General features: G+C 41.7%; 1 protein-coding gene across 7 annotated transcripts in view; it reads left to right on the top strand.

The window, feature by feature from the left end:
- The window catches only part of LOC121671019 (phospholipid scramblase family member 5-like), a 75538-nt gene that overhangs the window by 58058 nt on the left and 4069 nt on the right, over positions 1-13411 (top strand). For 4 of the 7 annotated variants that reach the window (XM_042042151.1, XM_042042152.1, XM_042042149.1 and 1 more), the window contains 7 exons: positions 1851-1918; positions 2138-3309; positions 5871-6022; positions 10084-10126; positions 10963-11183; positions 12064-12225; positions 12867-13028. In XM_042042151.1, the coding sequence (XP_041898085.1) occupies positions 3297-3309; positions 5871-6022; positions 10084-10126; positions 10963-11183; positions 12064-12225; positions 12867-13028 (753 nt within the window). In that variant the 5' untranslated portion in view covers positions 1851-1918; positions 2138-3296. Of the gene's footprint in view, positions 1-1850; positions 1919-2137; positions 3310-5870; positions 6023-9829; positions 9998-10083; positions 10127-10962; positions 11184-12063; positions 12226-12866; positions 13029-13411 lie in introns of those variants that run through there. The other 3 variants (XM_042042150.1, XM_042042153.1, XM_042042154.1) reach the window with 3 other exon arrangements.

Below are 13411 nucleotides of genomic sequence, written 5' to 3'. Positions count from 1 at the left end.
ATAAGTTTCCTACAGGCTGCAGTAATTTATGTAATAACCATTAACTGCAGTGGTGTTTGTACATCAGCTCAGCAGGGATGGATCTCTGGGCTTTTGTGGAAACGGTAGTTATAGAAAAGATGCAATTTTTCTTTGAGGATAAAAGGAAGGTGTTAGATGTGTAAGCTCCTCCAGCCAAGTGCTGCTTGCCCTGATCTGAATAGGCTCATTGATTTTGATGGATCCATGCTAACTTGTGCCTTCTAAGGATTTGCCCATCAATTTTTATCAGCTTTACAGCATAGGATGGAGCAAGAATATTTTAGAGGTAGCAGGAATATATGTATGTAGACTCAATTTCTTTTTCCCTTTTTCCCCTTTTTCTTGTTTTGCTTTTCTTTTTAATAGCTGTGAATATGTTTCAGATGCCCAGCATATTCATGCTGAGGAAGGCAGTGTGCTCTATTTTAGTGCTCAGACTCTGACTGGTAGAGTCAGTGTAGGCAATGATATCCCTCCCCTGAGCCTTCTTCAAGGGGCAGAGGCAGCGAATTCAGTGTCTTGGTGAAATTCTCCTTTGGGTGCTGCTGCTCTGCTTCCTGGAGGCCCTAAAATAGGGTTAGAAGTAGCAGCACACACTTCTTTAAATGTTTGTCCTCCTTTCTTGAGTATTCTTCCTGTGCTTATTTAAAGGGCACCAAAGAATGGCCGTCTTTGTGCCTGAATAAATATGATTAAGTCTTCTGTACCTGATGTCCTAGTGAGAATGCTTTTAATCATGGCAGGAGCCAATTTAGACCAATATATGAGTATTTATTTAAAAAAAAAAAAAAAGCAGCACACCAAAAATTCAGATTAAAGAAATTATTAAATACGTGATTTTACTTGTAAGGACTTGTGCCAGTGCAAGACTGTTGTTTGCAAATCCTTCAGAAATCTACTGATATAATCTACTCAAATTATTGCTTTGGAATAAAACAATAGGAATGGGGTAAAAGGAGACATTGTAAAAGATGTGGAAATTTGTGGAAAAAAAAGAAAAGAACATAAAATGTACTTAAAGCCAAGTTGTATATCTTTCTGTTACTTATTTACTGCAATTGTGCAAATAATGTCAGAAAAATTACTTCTTTGGGGCAGAACTATTTCAGGGAAATGTTTATTTCATGAGTGGCAGGAAAATGAAACCTGGCTCCTGCAGAGAGGGGAACCTTCCCATGCTGCCAGGACAGCTCTTGGCTGGAGCCTGTGCCAGGGCAGCAGCAGCAGCTCCCAGCACAGCCATGGCTGCAGGAGGGACTGGCCCCTGCTAGAGGCACAAGTGCAGCACAGGCTCTGCCTGCGTCCTCCTCTGAGTCAGCAAATGAACCACTTGGACTTCTCAAAAAATGCTTTTTAAATGTTTGAAATGTCTTCTTTCAGCATTTAATTTTTTAGTGTGTTTTGTCTGTTTGAGGCACTTTTCTTAATGTATTATGATTGTTTTATTCATTGACAGAATTATTGGGACTTTTTTTTCCCCTTTAATTTTCTGGGAGGTAAAATAAGCCTTTATTCATTTTCAGAGGTAAACGAGTGCCATCTCATCTGAACTTTCATCTGTAATTTTTAAAGATAGGTTTATTATATTTATCCAGAGCTTTCCCTGTATTTTTTCTTCTTTTTTAGGCTTTGTGCCTGCTCTTGGGGTTATAACCTGTGCTCCAAAGAAGCCCATCCTTGACAGGAAGAAAGGAAGCAAAAACTTGTGGTCATTCTTAATTGTTATTTCCAGTTATGTCAAACTTCCTCCTAATCCAGAGGGGTTTGTTCAGTACCCATTGTTCAGTTACCAAAATTTTTGCCTCTCTCACTTCTCTGGTTGTTTCCAGGTGTGAGCACAGCAGGGTCTGGCTCCTAGGTTGGCCTGTGCTTGCCACTGCACCCAAGGAGTTCTCAGGTAGGCAATGATAAAGTCCTGGGAAATTTCACATAGCCAAATCCATAAGTAGAGCTGAAGCTCTTGCATTTGCTACTATAGTCTCTGAAAATCAGTTTCCATATAATTTGGGCGTTTTTTTGGGATGGGTTTTCTGTATTCTTCCTTCTGAGAATCCTCATCAGCATCTTCCTGAGCTGTAAATTCTGGAATTTAATCTGCTCCACCATGCTTCTGCAGACAGATTCAAACCAGTGGAACTTGCAGTAGCAGAGAGGACAGAAAATGGTGCCCAGCACCTCCTTCTGCTCTGCTGGGTTCTGTGCATAGGCTTTGCCATTCTTGCAGCCATGCATCACAGCTGCCTGCAGATCACATCTGCCTGATGATCTCCGCAGCAACTTGGGCACTCAAGGCGGGAGTATGAGCTGGTAAGTCAAGGTTACTCTCCTTGCTTCTCCTTGTCTTTTCCTCCCAGTGCAGTGGGGATAATTATATGTGTCACGGTTTTGGACAGTGCTTGTCTAGAGCAAAGCACTGCCAGACTGTTTTAATTCTCCAAATCCAGTTCAAACACCTCTCGTGGTTCAGCAGGACCCTGCGTGGATGTGAGTGTTGGGGGGGCATAGTGGTGGGGGAATGTACAGGATGATTTTCTGGGGTTAGGTATAGGCATGACATCCCTTGGAGGACATCCCTTGCCTGATGTTACATGGATGGAATACAGTGAGAAATCCAAGGCAGCTTTTTCTGCTTTGTGCACAGAAAATGTTGTTTGGGGTCAGCAGTAGGGAAATCATAGAGTCATAGAGCAGCCTGGGTTGGAAGGGGCCTTAAAGATGATCTATTTCCAACCCCCCTGACTTGGACAGGGACACCTTTTCCTAGACTGGGTGCTCCATCCACCCTGGCTTTAAACACTTCTAGGGACGGGCCATCCACATCTCCATTAGCTCCTCTGTCTTTACTGGATACCCTGAAGAAGTGGCAACTCAAACACTGAACTGAAAAGACAGAACCTTTGTACTCCCAGAATAAATACATACCTTATAAAGCAGGATTTTAGGTTTAATGAGTTCATTTAGCCAGTGGGTACATTTCAGCTTTGTCTCTCCACGCTGGCAAAACTCTTTTCCCTCTTTCCATTGGTGCACACTCTGGCCCTGGATCGGCGTTGCCCGGGTCTGCGGCAGCCTCTCCCCCTGTGGCCCGGCTCAGCCAGTGCAGCGCTCCGCGCCGTGAGGACCGCGCCGCACCTCCCGTGCTCTGGGAGCTGATCGCGAGTAGACAGACACCTTCTGAAGTTCTGTGCATGCTGTGCGCTTTTTTTATTTGCTGCAACAAGAAAAGCCTTTTCTTTTAACCTGGCTTCCTTTGAAGAAGTAACTCAGGAAGCTTCATGGCCTCTCAAGGTAAGTGCATCTCTAGTCTGTGTTTTTAGATCATGTTTACAGAAAACTAGAGTCTTGCGCATTTCCAGCAATCAGCAGTTGGCTGGAATGAGTGTTTCAGGCTAAAACCACATCAGTCAAAGCACAGTAGTTTTGTCTCCCTTTAATTTTTCAGCATCCAAGAGGCTCCTAAGGAGACTAAAATCTATACTAGGATGAATATTTGAAGAAAATATGTTATAAAATGTTAGCCTCTGCATTCAGTCAGAAAATTTAATGCTTGTATCTTTGTGTTTAAACCTGTCTCTACAGAATGCCTGGGAAGGGTGGATACTGAGCCAAGGGTACCACTATTTTTGGACACTTCTTCCCTATTCCACTTTGAAAATACTACATCAGCAAATTTTGCTTTTCACATTCAAAACTGGCCAGAGACCTGATAACCGCATATGAAAAATAATACTTGAAGAATAACTGAATTCAATCAGATTAGTCCTGTCTGGGTGCATCTTTGTCATGTACTGACTTTAGCAGTAGCCAGTTGAGTACTCAGAGCTATGGGCAAGCATGCAACATGTAGTCTAATCAGCCAGTTAATTTTGTCCAGGTTTTCAAATACTTAAACTGAGCAGAAGGATACAACTAGCTTTTTCTCTTTAACATGAGTGCAACTCCACAGAGGTCATTCTGTTGGCATGTGCAGAGGCAGGTGTTGGCCCAGGCAGTTTCAGCAACGTCTGTCTAGGTTTGCCAAATGTTTATCCCTCTTTTTTGCCCTCAAAATACTCAAGGAATTCTGCATTTAGAGCACTAAAAGGTACACAGGAGCAAGCAGGTTTTAGAGCATTTTTGTACTCTGACAATATAGGGGTTTTAAAAAAAATTTTGCTTAGCTTTAGCCATATAAAAGAAATCTAGTTTTGCCTATTTTTGATGTATATCAGTAGGAGAAACAGTTAAATAGTAATGGTATGGAATATGGGTTTTAGTGTGAAGAAACGAGACAGTACACCTCTTTTAGGAACATGTAACTCTACAAATTATGTTTGTACAGAATACTCACTGTATCATATGGTAACTTTTAAGATTTTCCATACTAGTAATGAAATGGGAATCATCCACAAAAATAGACAAAGTGTCAGACTAGCTCAAATTGTCATTAATATTTAATGTATTTGCTGTTTGATTTTTGTATAGCTTAAAATTTGACAGGTAGAACTGCAATTTGTTGTCTTTTTTTTCTCTTTATTATTCAAGAATAACGCTAACACTTGGCTACTTCGTGGCATTTCATGTAACAACAAGAGTTACGGCAGGAACAGAACCCTGTGAGGTAAAATGATGCAGAAGAGCAGATAAAATATTTATTACCCAGTTATACATTTTTAAAAGCCAGCAACAAATTCAAAGGGGTTGCTTCTTCCTGTGGTCTCAGACTTTGAAAGAAAGCAGTGGCTGCAAAGATAAATTAAGATGAAAATGTGATTGAGTGATGAATCTTTCACAGTGAGTTCAAATAATACTAAAAGATCTCATTTAAACCCACAACAGTAAAAGAGAGAGTCAGACTTAGAGCCAAAATTCCTTCTGGACCTCAAACCCCATTGTGCCTAAGTATTGTCACACATGAGATAAAAACAATCAGTTTGGGGACTGCTTTCCTGCTGAATCACAGGGGCTCAGCTCAGTACAAGGATTTGCCATTTATATGGGGAGAGCTTCAGTTTGCTCCTCCTTGTTCCTGCAGAACCAGTGTTGCTGAAGGCTGAGGAACAATGTGCCTGGAAAAACCAGTAGGAGCTTTTTGGAAAACCGATGGTTAAGGTGGTCAGTGTGCTCTGGGAGACAGTGCCTGTGCCTGTGGAGGGGTGTGGATGTACAGGTGCCTGTGGTAGTAAATGCTCTTGTTACCTTCACAGCACCGGCCAGGGTGCTGATTACCATCACTGTGTGCTAAAGGACTTGTTTGTGACAGCAAACCAGAAAACACAGCACAATGATATCTGATCTATTCACTAAGATAATAATAAGCCACTATAAGAGGCTGTGTAGACTTTGATATCAGGGTTGTAACATCCATCTTGGGGAATCTGAGCTCCCTGGAAAAGTTATCTCTAATTAGAGAAATTATGGGTGCCCTCAGGATGCTGGAAAGCATCTTGCTGTGAGCCAGCCCTCAGCAGCTCAGGGCACACAGGGCAGGTCACAGGGAGCAGGGCTGGGCAACCTGTGCTGAGGGGCTTCTGGCCACCCTGTGTGTGAGTCCAGGCCAGCTCCAACCTTGTCACACAGGCTCTGTGCTCACCAGCTGTCAGAGCAGATCAGGTGCCCTCCAAGACCACATCTCCTCATTTAGCTTCATCTGCGGTGATTCCTCTTTGCGTATTCTGAGGCAGCTTTATAATCAGCGTGCTCCACGTGTGGGACCATCAGGAGATTCCTTTTGGGTCCTCACTCCTGACCTGAACCGAAGTACTGATACAGTCACATGAAGAATGATGTTATTCCAGCTTTGATCCAAGAAGCTTGCTGCTCTTTTGTCCTGATATTTCTGGCGTTTTTTCTGTTTTTTTCTTCTGCAGAATCTCAGGGACAAGCCAAGCCAATCTTGAAGGATTACCTGCCTGGTTCTTCTGACATTCCTCAACAGAATATGCCTGTTGAACCAACAAGTCTCTGGAAGCAAACGTCACACACTCATAACTTGCCACCTGGTCTGGAGTACCTGAACCAGGTCCTGAGCCTTTCTGAATGTTAGAATTGTTATGTTTTCCTTTTACATTGCTTTGATACCCTGGAGGATGAGGTTTGGATTTTTCTCCTTGGGGGAGGGGTAGTTTGAGGTGGGGAGGCTTTTTTTGTTGTTTGATATTACTATGAAATAAGGAACATAAGAGAAACAAGCTTTTTCTGCATTGCTACCATTCACTTTATAGAAATTAGATTAACCTAAGTCCAAGTGGCTACAAACTTGAGTTAACTCTGTGTGGGGAAGAAAGTGCTAATGCCTGAGAGAGGAAGGTGCTTGGAAATGGAAGCAGAGAAGTAGGTCATAGGTGGGGAAGAAAAATGAACTCTTAAGTCATCTCCAGCCTACTGCTAAAGATGTGGCTGTTCTTTTTGCTCTGTGAAACCTCTCAGCTCCTGGAGCTCAGAGCACTGCTTGTCTGCAACTCTGCTCCAGAAGTTTCATCTTTCCCTGAACATTTTTAGCAGGGGGTCTCTCCCTGCTGTTGCTTTGACACTGACTGAGGTTTGCATTTCACATGTGGCTGGATTGTGCCACTCTTGCATGCTGAGTAAGGTGTCGCACATTCTGCCTGGTATGGGTGGGGACAGAATCAGGCCCCCAGCGTAGTCAGATCATGGTTCTGATACATCTCTGCTGTGTTTGCATTTTGGTGATGCTGGGCAATGTTTACTTCACTCAAGATGGGTATTTTAGGCATACATTATTTCTGGTAGTTTTGTACAGAAGCAGAAATGGAGCGTATTTTATATTTGGAGCTAAGTTACCTAGATACCTAATGAAATGGGGAGACTGTTGAGAAACAGTCTTTCATGTGGAGTGATGATTTTCATTTCAAGATGCTCAAACACAAAATTATAGGTGTTGTCAATTACATGAGCGTTCGCTTACAGACTGTGGAAGCTACATTTTTTAGTCTAAAAGTGATTGTGATAGTAAGTACTTGGCAGGTTACGTATTCAGGCTCCTGTATGAACGTGAATTACACCTCAGATTTATGCAGACTATGTGGGCAAGCAAATACTATCACTCCATTTTATGGAAGCTTTGCATCTGACATTAAGACAAAAGAGCAGGTCACTCTCAGAGCTGTAAGTGGAACTGAAGACCTCATTCATGCGTGTTCTTGGCCTGTGCTGCAGCCTTGCTAATTATTCTCAATTTTCTCTGCTCTGAAAAGTGGGAAGCATGTGTGCAGTGCTGATTGTTGGCGTGTACCCACAGCTCGAGTTTCTGTGCATTGCAGAACGTTTTGGTGTGTGATGCTGAAGCCACACTGGCTGTGTGACTAATGAAACAGGCCCCTACAGGATAGGTGGGAACGTAAAGGAGATCCCACCAGCAGGGAGAGGGCTGCCTGCAGAATGTATGTGGGATTCACAGCTGCTGGGGTAATCCCTTGGGATTTATCCTCATGGACTAAGAGATTTTCATGTAATTAAATGCTCAAGTGAAGATGTTTCTAGCAGAGCTTGGAATTATTTATGCCACTGGGAAGACTTCTGGAAGATTGTGCGTCATTCTAGTGCTGTGTGTAATGGAGGAAGGTGGGTCCAAACTGGAACAGGCACAGAGAGGTGCTACTGGAAGGGTATGGGGAATAGAGAACCTCCTTTAAAACAGGACTCCATCTGTTTCGTCTGTAGACTAAAAACAATACAATTGGAGAGGAAACCATGGCTGAGTGCCTAGGAGAGTAAACTGTGGGAAAGAGATATATTTAATTTATAGAATGACATTACTGGAAGAAAGATTATATAGAGAATGGTTGTGAATAAATACAGAATAACAAATAGAAATTACATTCTCCAGCAGGAGTGGGCAAGATAACTGGATAGATTTGAGAAAGCTGATTATATTTCTCAGTAAGACCATGATATGTTTGAAATAAGGATCCAAATTTAGTCAGTCTCAGAGACATCCCTACAATTTTACTCTAAATAGAAACCCAGGGATTGGATAAGAGGAAAGGAAAATATGTTTGCTGTAGGTAAAGGCTAGGTAGAAATATTTCACTCTGCAGACCCACACCCAGAGTCAGTTCAGGTGAAGGAATGATTCCAATCAGCTGCTTGAGGTGCACCAGAGAAGGGCAGAAAACTGCTTCTGCCTCAGCAAGCACAAGCCATGTTTTCTGTCTATCACTCTTTAAATAACTTTCTATGAAAAAAGTTACCTAAACCTCATTATTATCTTCTAGATTACAGCCATAACTCAAAGAATTGTTCAGCATCCATAACAAAAATTGAAGGAACCTTTTCCCACAGCAAGAATAGACAGGTGAAACCTTGGAGAAGAATTGTCTGAGTAGCTCAGCTGCATGTTGTGCCACCATTCAGGTTTAACCACTTTTGTAAAAAACTTCTGCATTTAGAATTGGTTAGACTGATCAGATATAAATTTGATGCCAACAGAACTGAATACTGAGAATTAGCTGTGTATAAGGAATTTTAACATATCTGAGCTCAAGAGGACCAGACCCTTGTTAAACCAAAGGGCTTTGGGTGCTTTCAAATCCAAGTGCAGAATTCCCTCAATCCACAAATGCCCCAGTAAAAATGCATCAGAATAACTGCCTTGCAGAAACCAGTGAAAGGCAAAACAAGGATAACAAGTGGTACTGCTGTGTTGTCTCTACATTGTTTACATATTGTGCACAGCAAACCAAGACACAGACCAAAATCACTCAAAGCTTTTAACAATTCGGGCCCATTAATTTTCTTTTCCCTGTGAAAGTCTACATGAGGCAAAGAAATCCATATTAAAATCAATACTAAAATATTAAAATAGCCCTACCATCTTTAACTTGTTTATTCTCTTTCCATCAGCAGAGCCCTCCCCATGAGCTCCAAGAGCTCTCTCACGAGACCCCAACAACAAACAGCAAAGAGTTTTGGGAGAATATTTTTACATCTAAATATTTATTATTATTTCAATTACTGGCATACACATTTCAGAGATTAATGAAAGGGATGAAGAAGTTCCTCTTTTTACCAGCTTTTCTTTGCAGCCTGAACTAGCTGCAGGAGCTGACTAGAAGTGACAAATGGCTGCAACAGTTTGAATACATACCAGGCGAGATTTATCAATTTTAAAATATCCAGGCACTGGAGAGCTGTGACATGCTGGTCTCAGAAGGTCGCTGTGTGCTTTGTGTCTGCAGCTGTGAGTAATGGCCACACTCTGTGCCAGGCATTTGCCCATCAGGAAAAGAGATTGGTAAAGCCTAAAACTGTCACATAAAACAAGCATAAAAAGTCACATAAAACTGAAAGGTAGTCTGAAATTAAGTCTTGCTGGTTTTATAATGCTAACAACTGTTCTCCAAGAAAGAATAATGTCAGAGGGATGATAAGCACAGCAAAGCTGGGTATCATGGCAAGCAGTTTTTCTCCTGCATTTTTAACCAGCTCATGGGAGAAGATAGTTTCAGCCATCTGAAGGTTTTGCTCTTGCTTTGCTCATTCTGGTACCCTGGCATGACCATTTGCCAGATTTAGGGTGAAGGGGTCTTGTTCCTGAGATCAGAGTGTTAAAGCTGGTGTGTGCTGTCGTTGGCATCCCCTTACTGCCTTGCTGGGCTGCTCCAGCAGGGCCCTTTGGGATGTGGCCACTGTACATTTTGAGCTTGAGCCAAGGCTCACTCACTCCTGCACTGCCATGGTGCCCAGCACCAACCTTGTATCTGGGGTAAGGGGCTTCCCCTCTGCCAAAGAGGAGCAACAGGAGCAAGAAGTGAATTCTGCTGCTTGCACACAGCTTTCTGTTGCTGTTGTCTTCTTACTCCCCCAGTGAAGATTATTTTTCATTAAACATGTGGGTGAATTACATGGCCACAGCACAGTAATGTCACATTCCTCAGCCATAATTTCAGAGAGAAGTCTGAAGTGTGACTTGAGCAAGCCTTCAGGCACCCAGCCTGTGCACCTCTGGAAGGAAAGAAATCTTAATAACAGGAAGGTGAGCAATAAAAATAGACAGATGACCACTGGCAGCCCCAGACCTATCCAAGACCCACCATCTTGTTTATTTTTTTTTTTAAACAGCTGGACCAGATAATTATTCATCAGCAAGTGGAGCTTCTGGAAGGTATGATGCAATCCTTGTCACCCTTTAACAGTGCTGGTACATGGGTGTCTCCAAAAGGCATCCAAGTCTTGCCCCCAGCTCACTGAAGTCACTGTGAACCCTCCTGCTGCCCTTGTGTCAGGCTGTTCTGTAGTGATAGTGTGGGGAAGACTCACTTTATTGTTTGCCAGTTCTACAGCAAACCACTGCGGGGTGAGTAATCTCTACAACAGTCTTAAATTCTCTCCCTCAGACAACTCCCTCTCATCTTTACAATCCATGGAAAAATTTTTTGCCTTTAACAATAACTAACATACTATGAGAAACAAAGCAAATAGAGAAAGGAAGGTCAGAAAACAGAAAATGAAGCAAAAGGTTTTCTAATTACTTAAGTTTCTCAGAATTGCAAAGTACTGAACAGTTATTAAGTTCTGCCAGTTAAACATTGTCAAATGTATTTCTCCCATTCAAAATGGTTTTGGCCTGATTCTCAAATGATCTGCTGGGTGAAAGCTTTCTCATTGAAGTGGGTCAGTCTCAGGATGTTACTTTTCACAGATGAGGAAGTAAGAAAAGCCCCAAACAAAAACTCAGGATCTGAATTCTCTTTTGTGATATGTACTTTAGTGTACAGCAAATCAAAGTGTGAATTAATTCCTTCAAGATAAAGACCTTGCACTATTATTTCCTTATACTTGTATATTTTCTTTGTGTTGCTACTTCAAAACAATTTTTTAAACAATCTTTCTCATAGACATTTAGAATAAATGCTCATATATGTATATATCCACTAACATTATACTAAGGTAGTAAAAAACATTATATAAGTTAATGTTCTACTTGTTTTGCTTTATTAGCCATACTCGGCACAGAGACCTCCAGCAAATATGAGATAAAAAACCATTTGGGACAAAGAGTTTACTTTGCAGTAGAAGAGAACGGCTGCTTTGACCGCCAGCTGTGCTCCCCTATAAGGTCTTTCACCATAAGGATTGCGGATAACACGGGACGGGAGGTGATCCGAGTCATCAGACCCTTGAGGTGCAACAGCTGCTGGTTCCCCTGCTTCCTGCAGGAGGTGAGGGAATCCCAAATGCCTTTTGTCCCAGCATCTCGATGTGCAGCTCCTCGAGGGTGGCAGGAAGGAGTTCAGTTCATAAATGAGTTCTGTTCCCAGTGTACCTCCTCCCTTCCATGGGACCTGGCTTTGCTGACATCCCACACAAAGCTTTGGTGTCTGATGATGTCTCTCCAGTCTAACACCCAAAACACTGCCTGCCCTGACACAGAGAGAGATCACGCACTGGGCTTCAGGAGGGTGAAGGATGGAAACTCCCTGGAGGCCACTGGGGTGAGTGGGTGTGGCTGGGAAGCCGCTCTCCAAGGAAGCTGAGGCTTCACTCTGTGGATCTGCCTCTTCAGGGCCATGTATCTCTGGGAAATTGCAGAACACGGATGTAAGCTGCTTGGAGTGAAAAATGCAGATCCCATATAGCATCAGGTCTTACCCTCCATGTTTTTTGACTCTCCTTCACTCAGATATCTTTCTTGTGTTACAAAAACGTTTTACAGGTTAGCTCATCCACTTACCTTCCTAGCCCTGCATCAGGATTTTTAAAGAGAAGGTCCTTTGGTAGTACAGCTACTTAAAAAAGCTTATAGGATACTCTCTGAATACAGTAACAGTTTTTTTCCCAGTTTAGAGATTTTATAGTCTTATATCGTATGTAAGATTTTGGCTTCTGGTGCGGCTTTTGAGCTTCATATTGTCCACTATATTTAAAAACACCATTAGACAGTTTTGCAATATCCAGTTCCATGTTTGGTAACATGGTATGTTACTGTATTTGGTAAAGAAATATTTTGTCATTATATAAACAATACTCTATCATGGAAAAATAAGTTAATATAAAATCAGCTAAACACATTTTTTGTTGTTGTTTTCTTTTGTTTGCTAGTTAGAAGTTCAGTCCCCACCAGGTACAATAGCTGGGTACGTTGTACAGAACTGGGACCCTTTTCTGCCAAAGTTTACTATACAGAATCAAAGTAAAGAAGATGTACTAAAAGTAATTGGCCCATGTGCAACCTGTGGCTGTTTTGATGATGTTGACTTTGAGGTATGTTTTGTACAAGTGTTAACAATTTAAAGGTTTTACTACTTGGAATAAATTTCTCAGATGAGAGGGAGAGTGGGAGATACTTGAAGAAACCCTGAACAGAGTTTCTGATGTGAACAAAGTGCTTTGCCTTAGTCAAGAATCATAAAGGAATTTTTGGGTTTATCAACTCATTATCCAAATCAGAAGACTCCAGTGCATACTGTCTGAAATTTCAGTATACTCTGAAAAACAATGCAGGTGGCTATCCTCTCTCTGCATAATGGAGAGGATATCTGTCCCCTGAGGGGACAGTGGTCCACAGCAGTGTGGCTAGGAGAGTATAAAAAACATGAGACAGGAAAAAACCCACAGCACTGTGAAAGAAAGACAAAACTGGCATAAACTTTCACAGTTGCTTTCTCCCACTTTTTGTCAGCTCTAAAGATGCTGATGTTTCCAAACTTGAGACCCTTTCTTGTGTGCCACTCGTAAAGGGTTTTGACACTAATAGAACATTGCAGCAATAAGAATAAAAGGAGAACCTGACAACTATAGCATACTCTGCATGTCAGGACAGAGTCATTAATTCTGTGGAGATGTCATCAGTGTGCACTTGATTTGTTTACATCTATGTCTGTTCCTGTTTTTTCTTTGTGCAGGTAAAAGCTCTCAATGAGATGACAACGATTGGCAAAATTTCCAAGTATTGGTCTGGATTTGTCAACAACATCTTTACCAACACTGCCAACTTTGGGATCCAGGTTCCTGTAGATCTTGATGTGAGGATCAAGGCAGTAATGATTGGTGCTTGTTTCCTCATTGTAAGTGTGCAAGGTGGAGAGGCAGACCCATAGAGACCTGCAGACCAGGGCCAAAGGGGCTCTTGCTGTCAGCTGAGAGCTACAAAATGCAAGTGCAGTGGAAAGCCAAACCCAATATCTAAAAGATAAATTAACTGAAAAACTTTTAATTTTTATGTTTTTGATTTTAAAAAAAGTGTTTAAATTTTTGTTTATTAAACAGTTTAGGTAATATTACACATGCAGTTCAGTATTTTGTATGTCAGGATCAAACCTCAACATATTTGTCAAACCTTCCAAACTCCCCCAAACCCCTTATCACGTTTGAACAAGTGTATGAACCAAAAAAAAAGTTATGTTGTTTCTAATGGTAATTTCATACCAATTCAATAGTTCTGTTGAGT

The sequence above is a fragment of the Corvus kubaryi genome, unplaced genomic scaffold (genome assembly GCF_017639235.1).
Source record: "Corvus kubaryi isolate FWS band 111438036 unplaced genomic scaffold, C.kubaryi_AGA036_p1.0 37397, whole genome shotgun sequence".
NCBI classification, from domain to species: Eukaryota; Metazoa; Chordata; class Aves; order Passeriformes; family Corvidae; genus Corvus; species Corvus kubaryi.
Note: the sequence above shows the minus strand (reverse complement) of the source record. Positions and strands in the feature narration are given on the sequence as shown.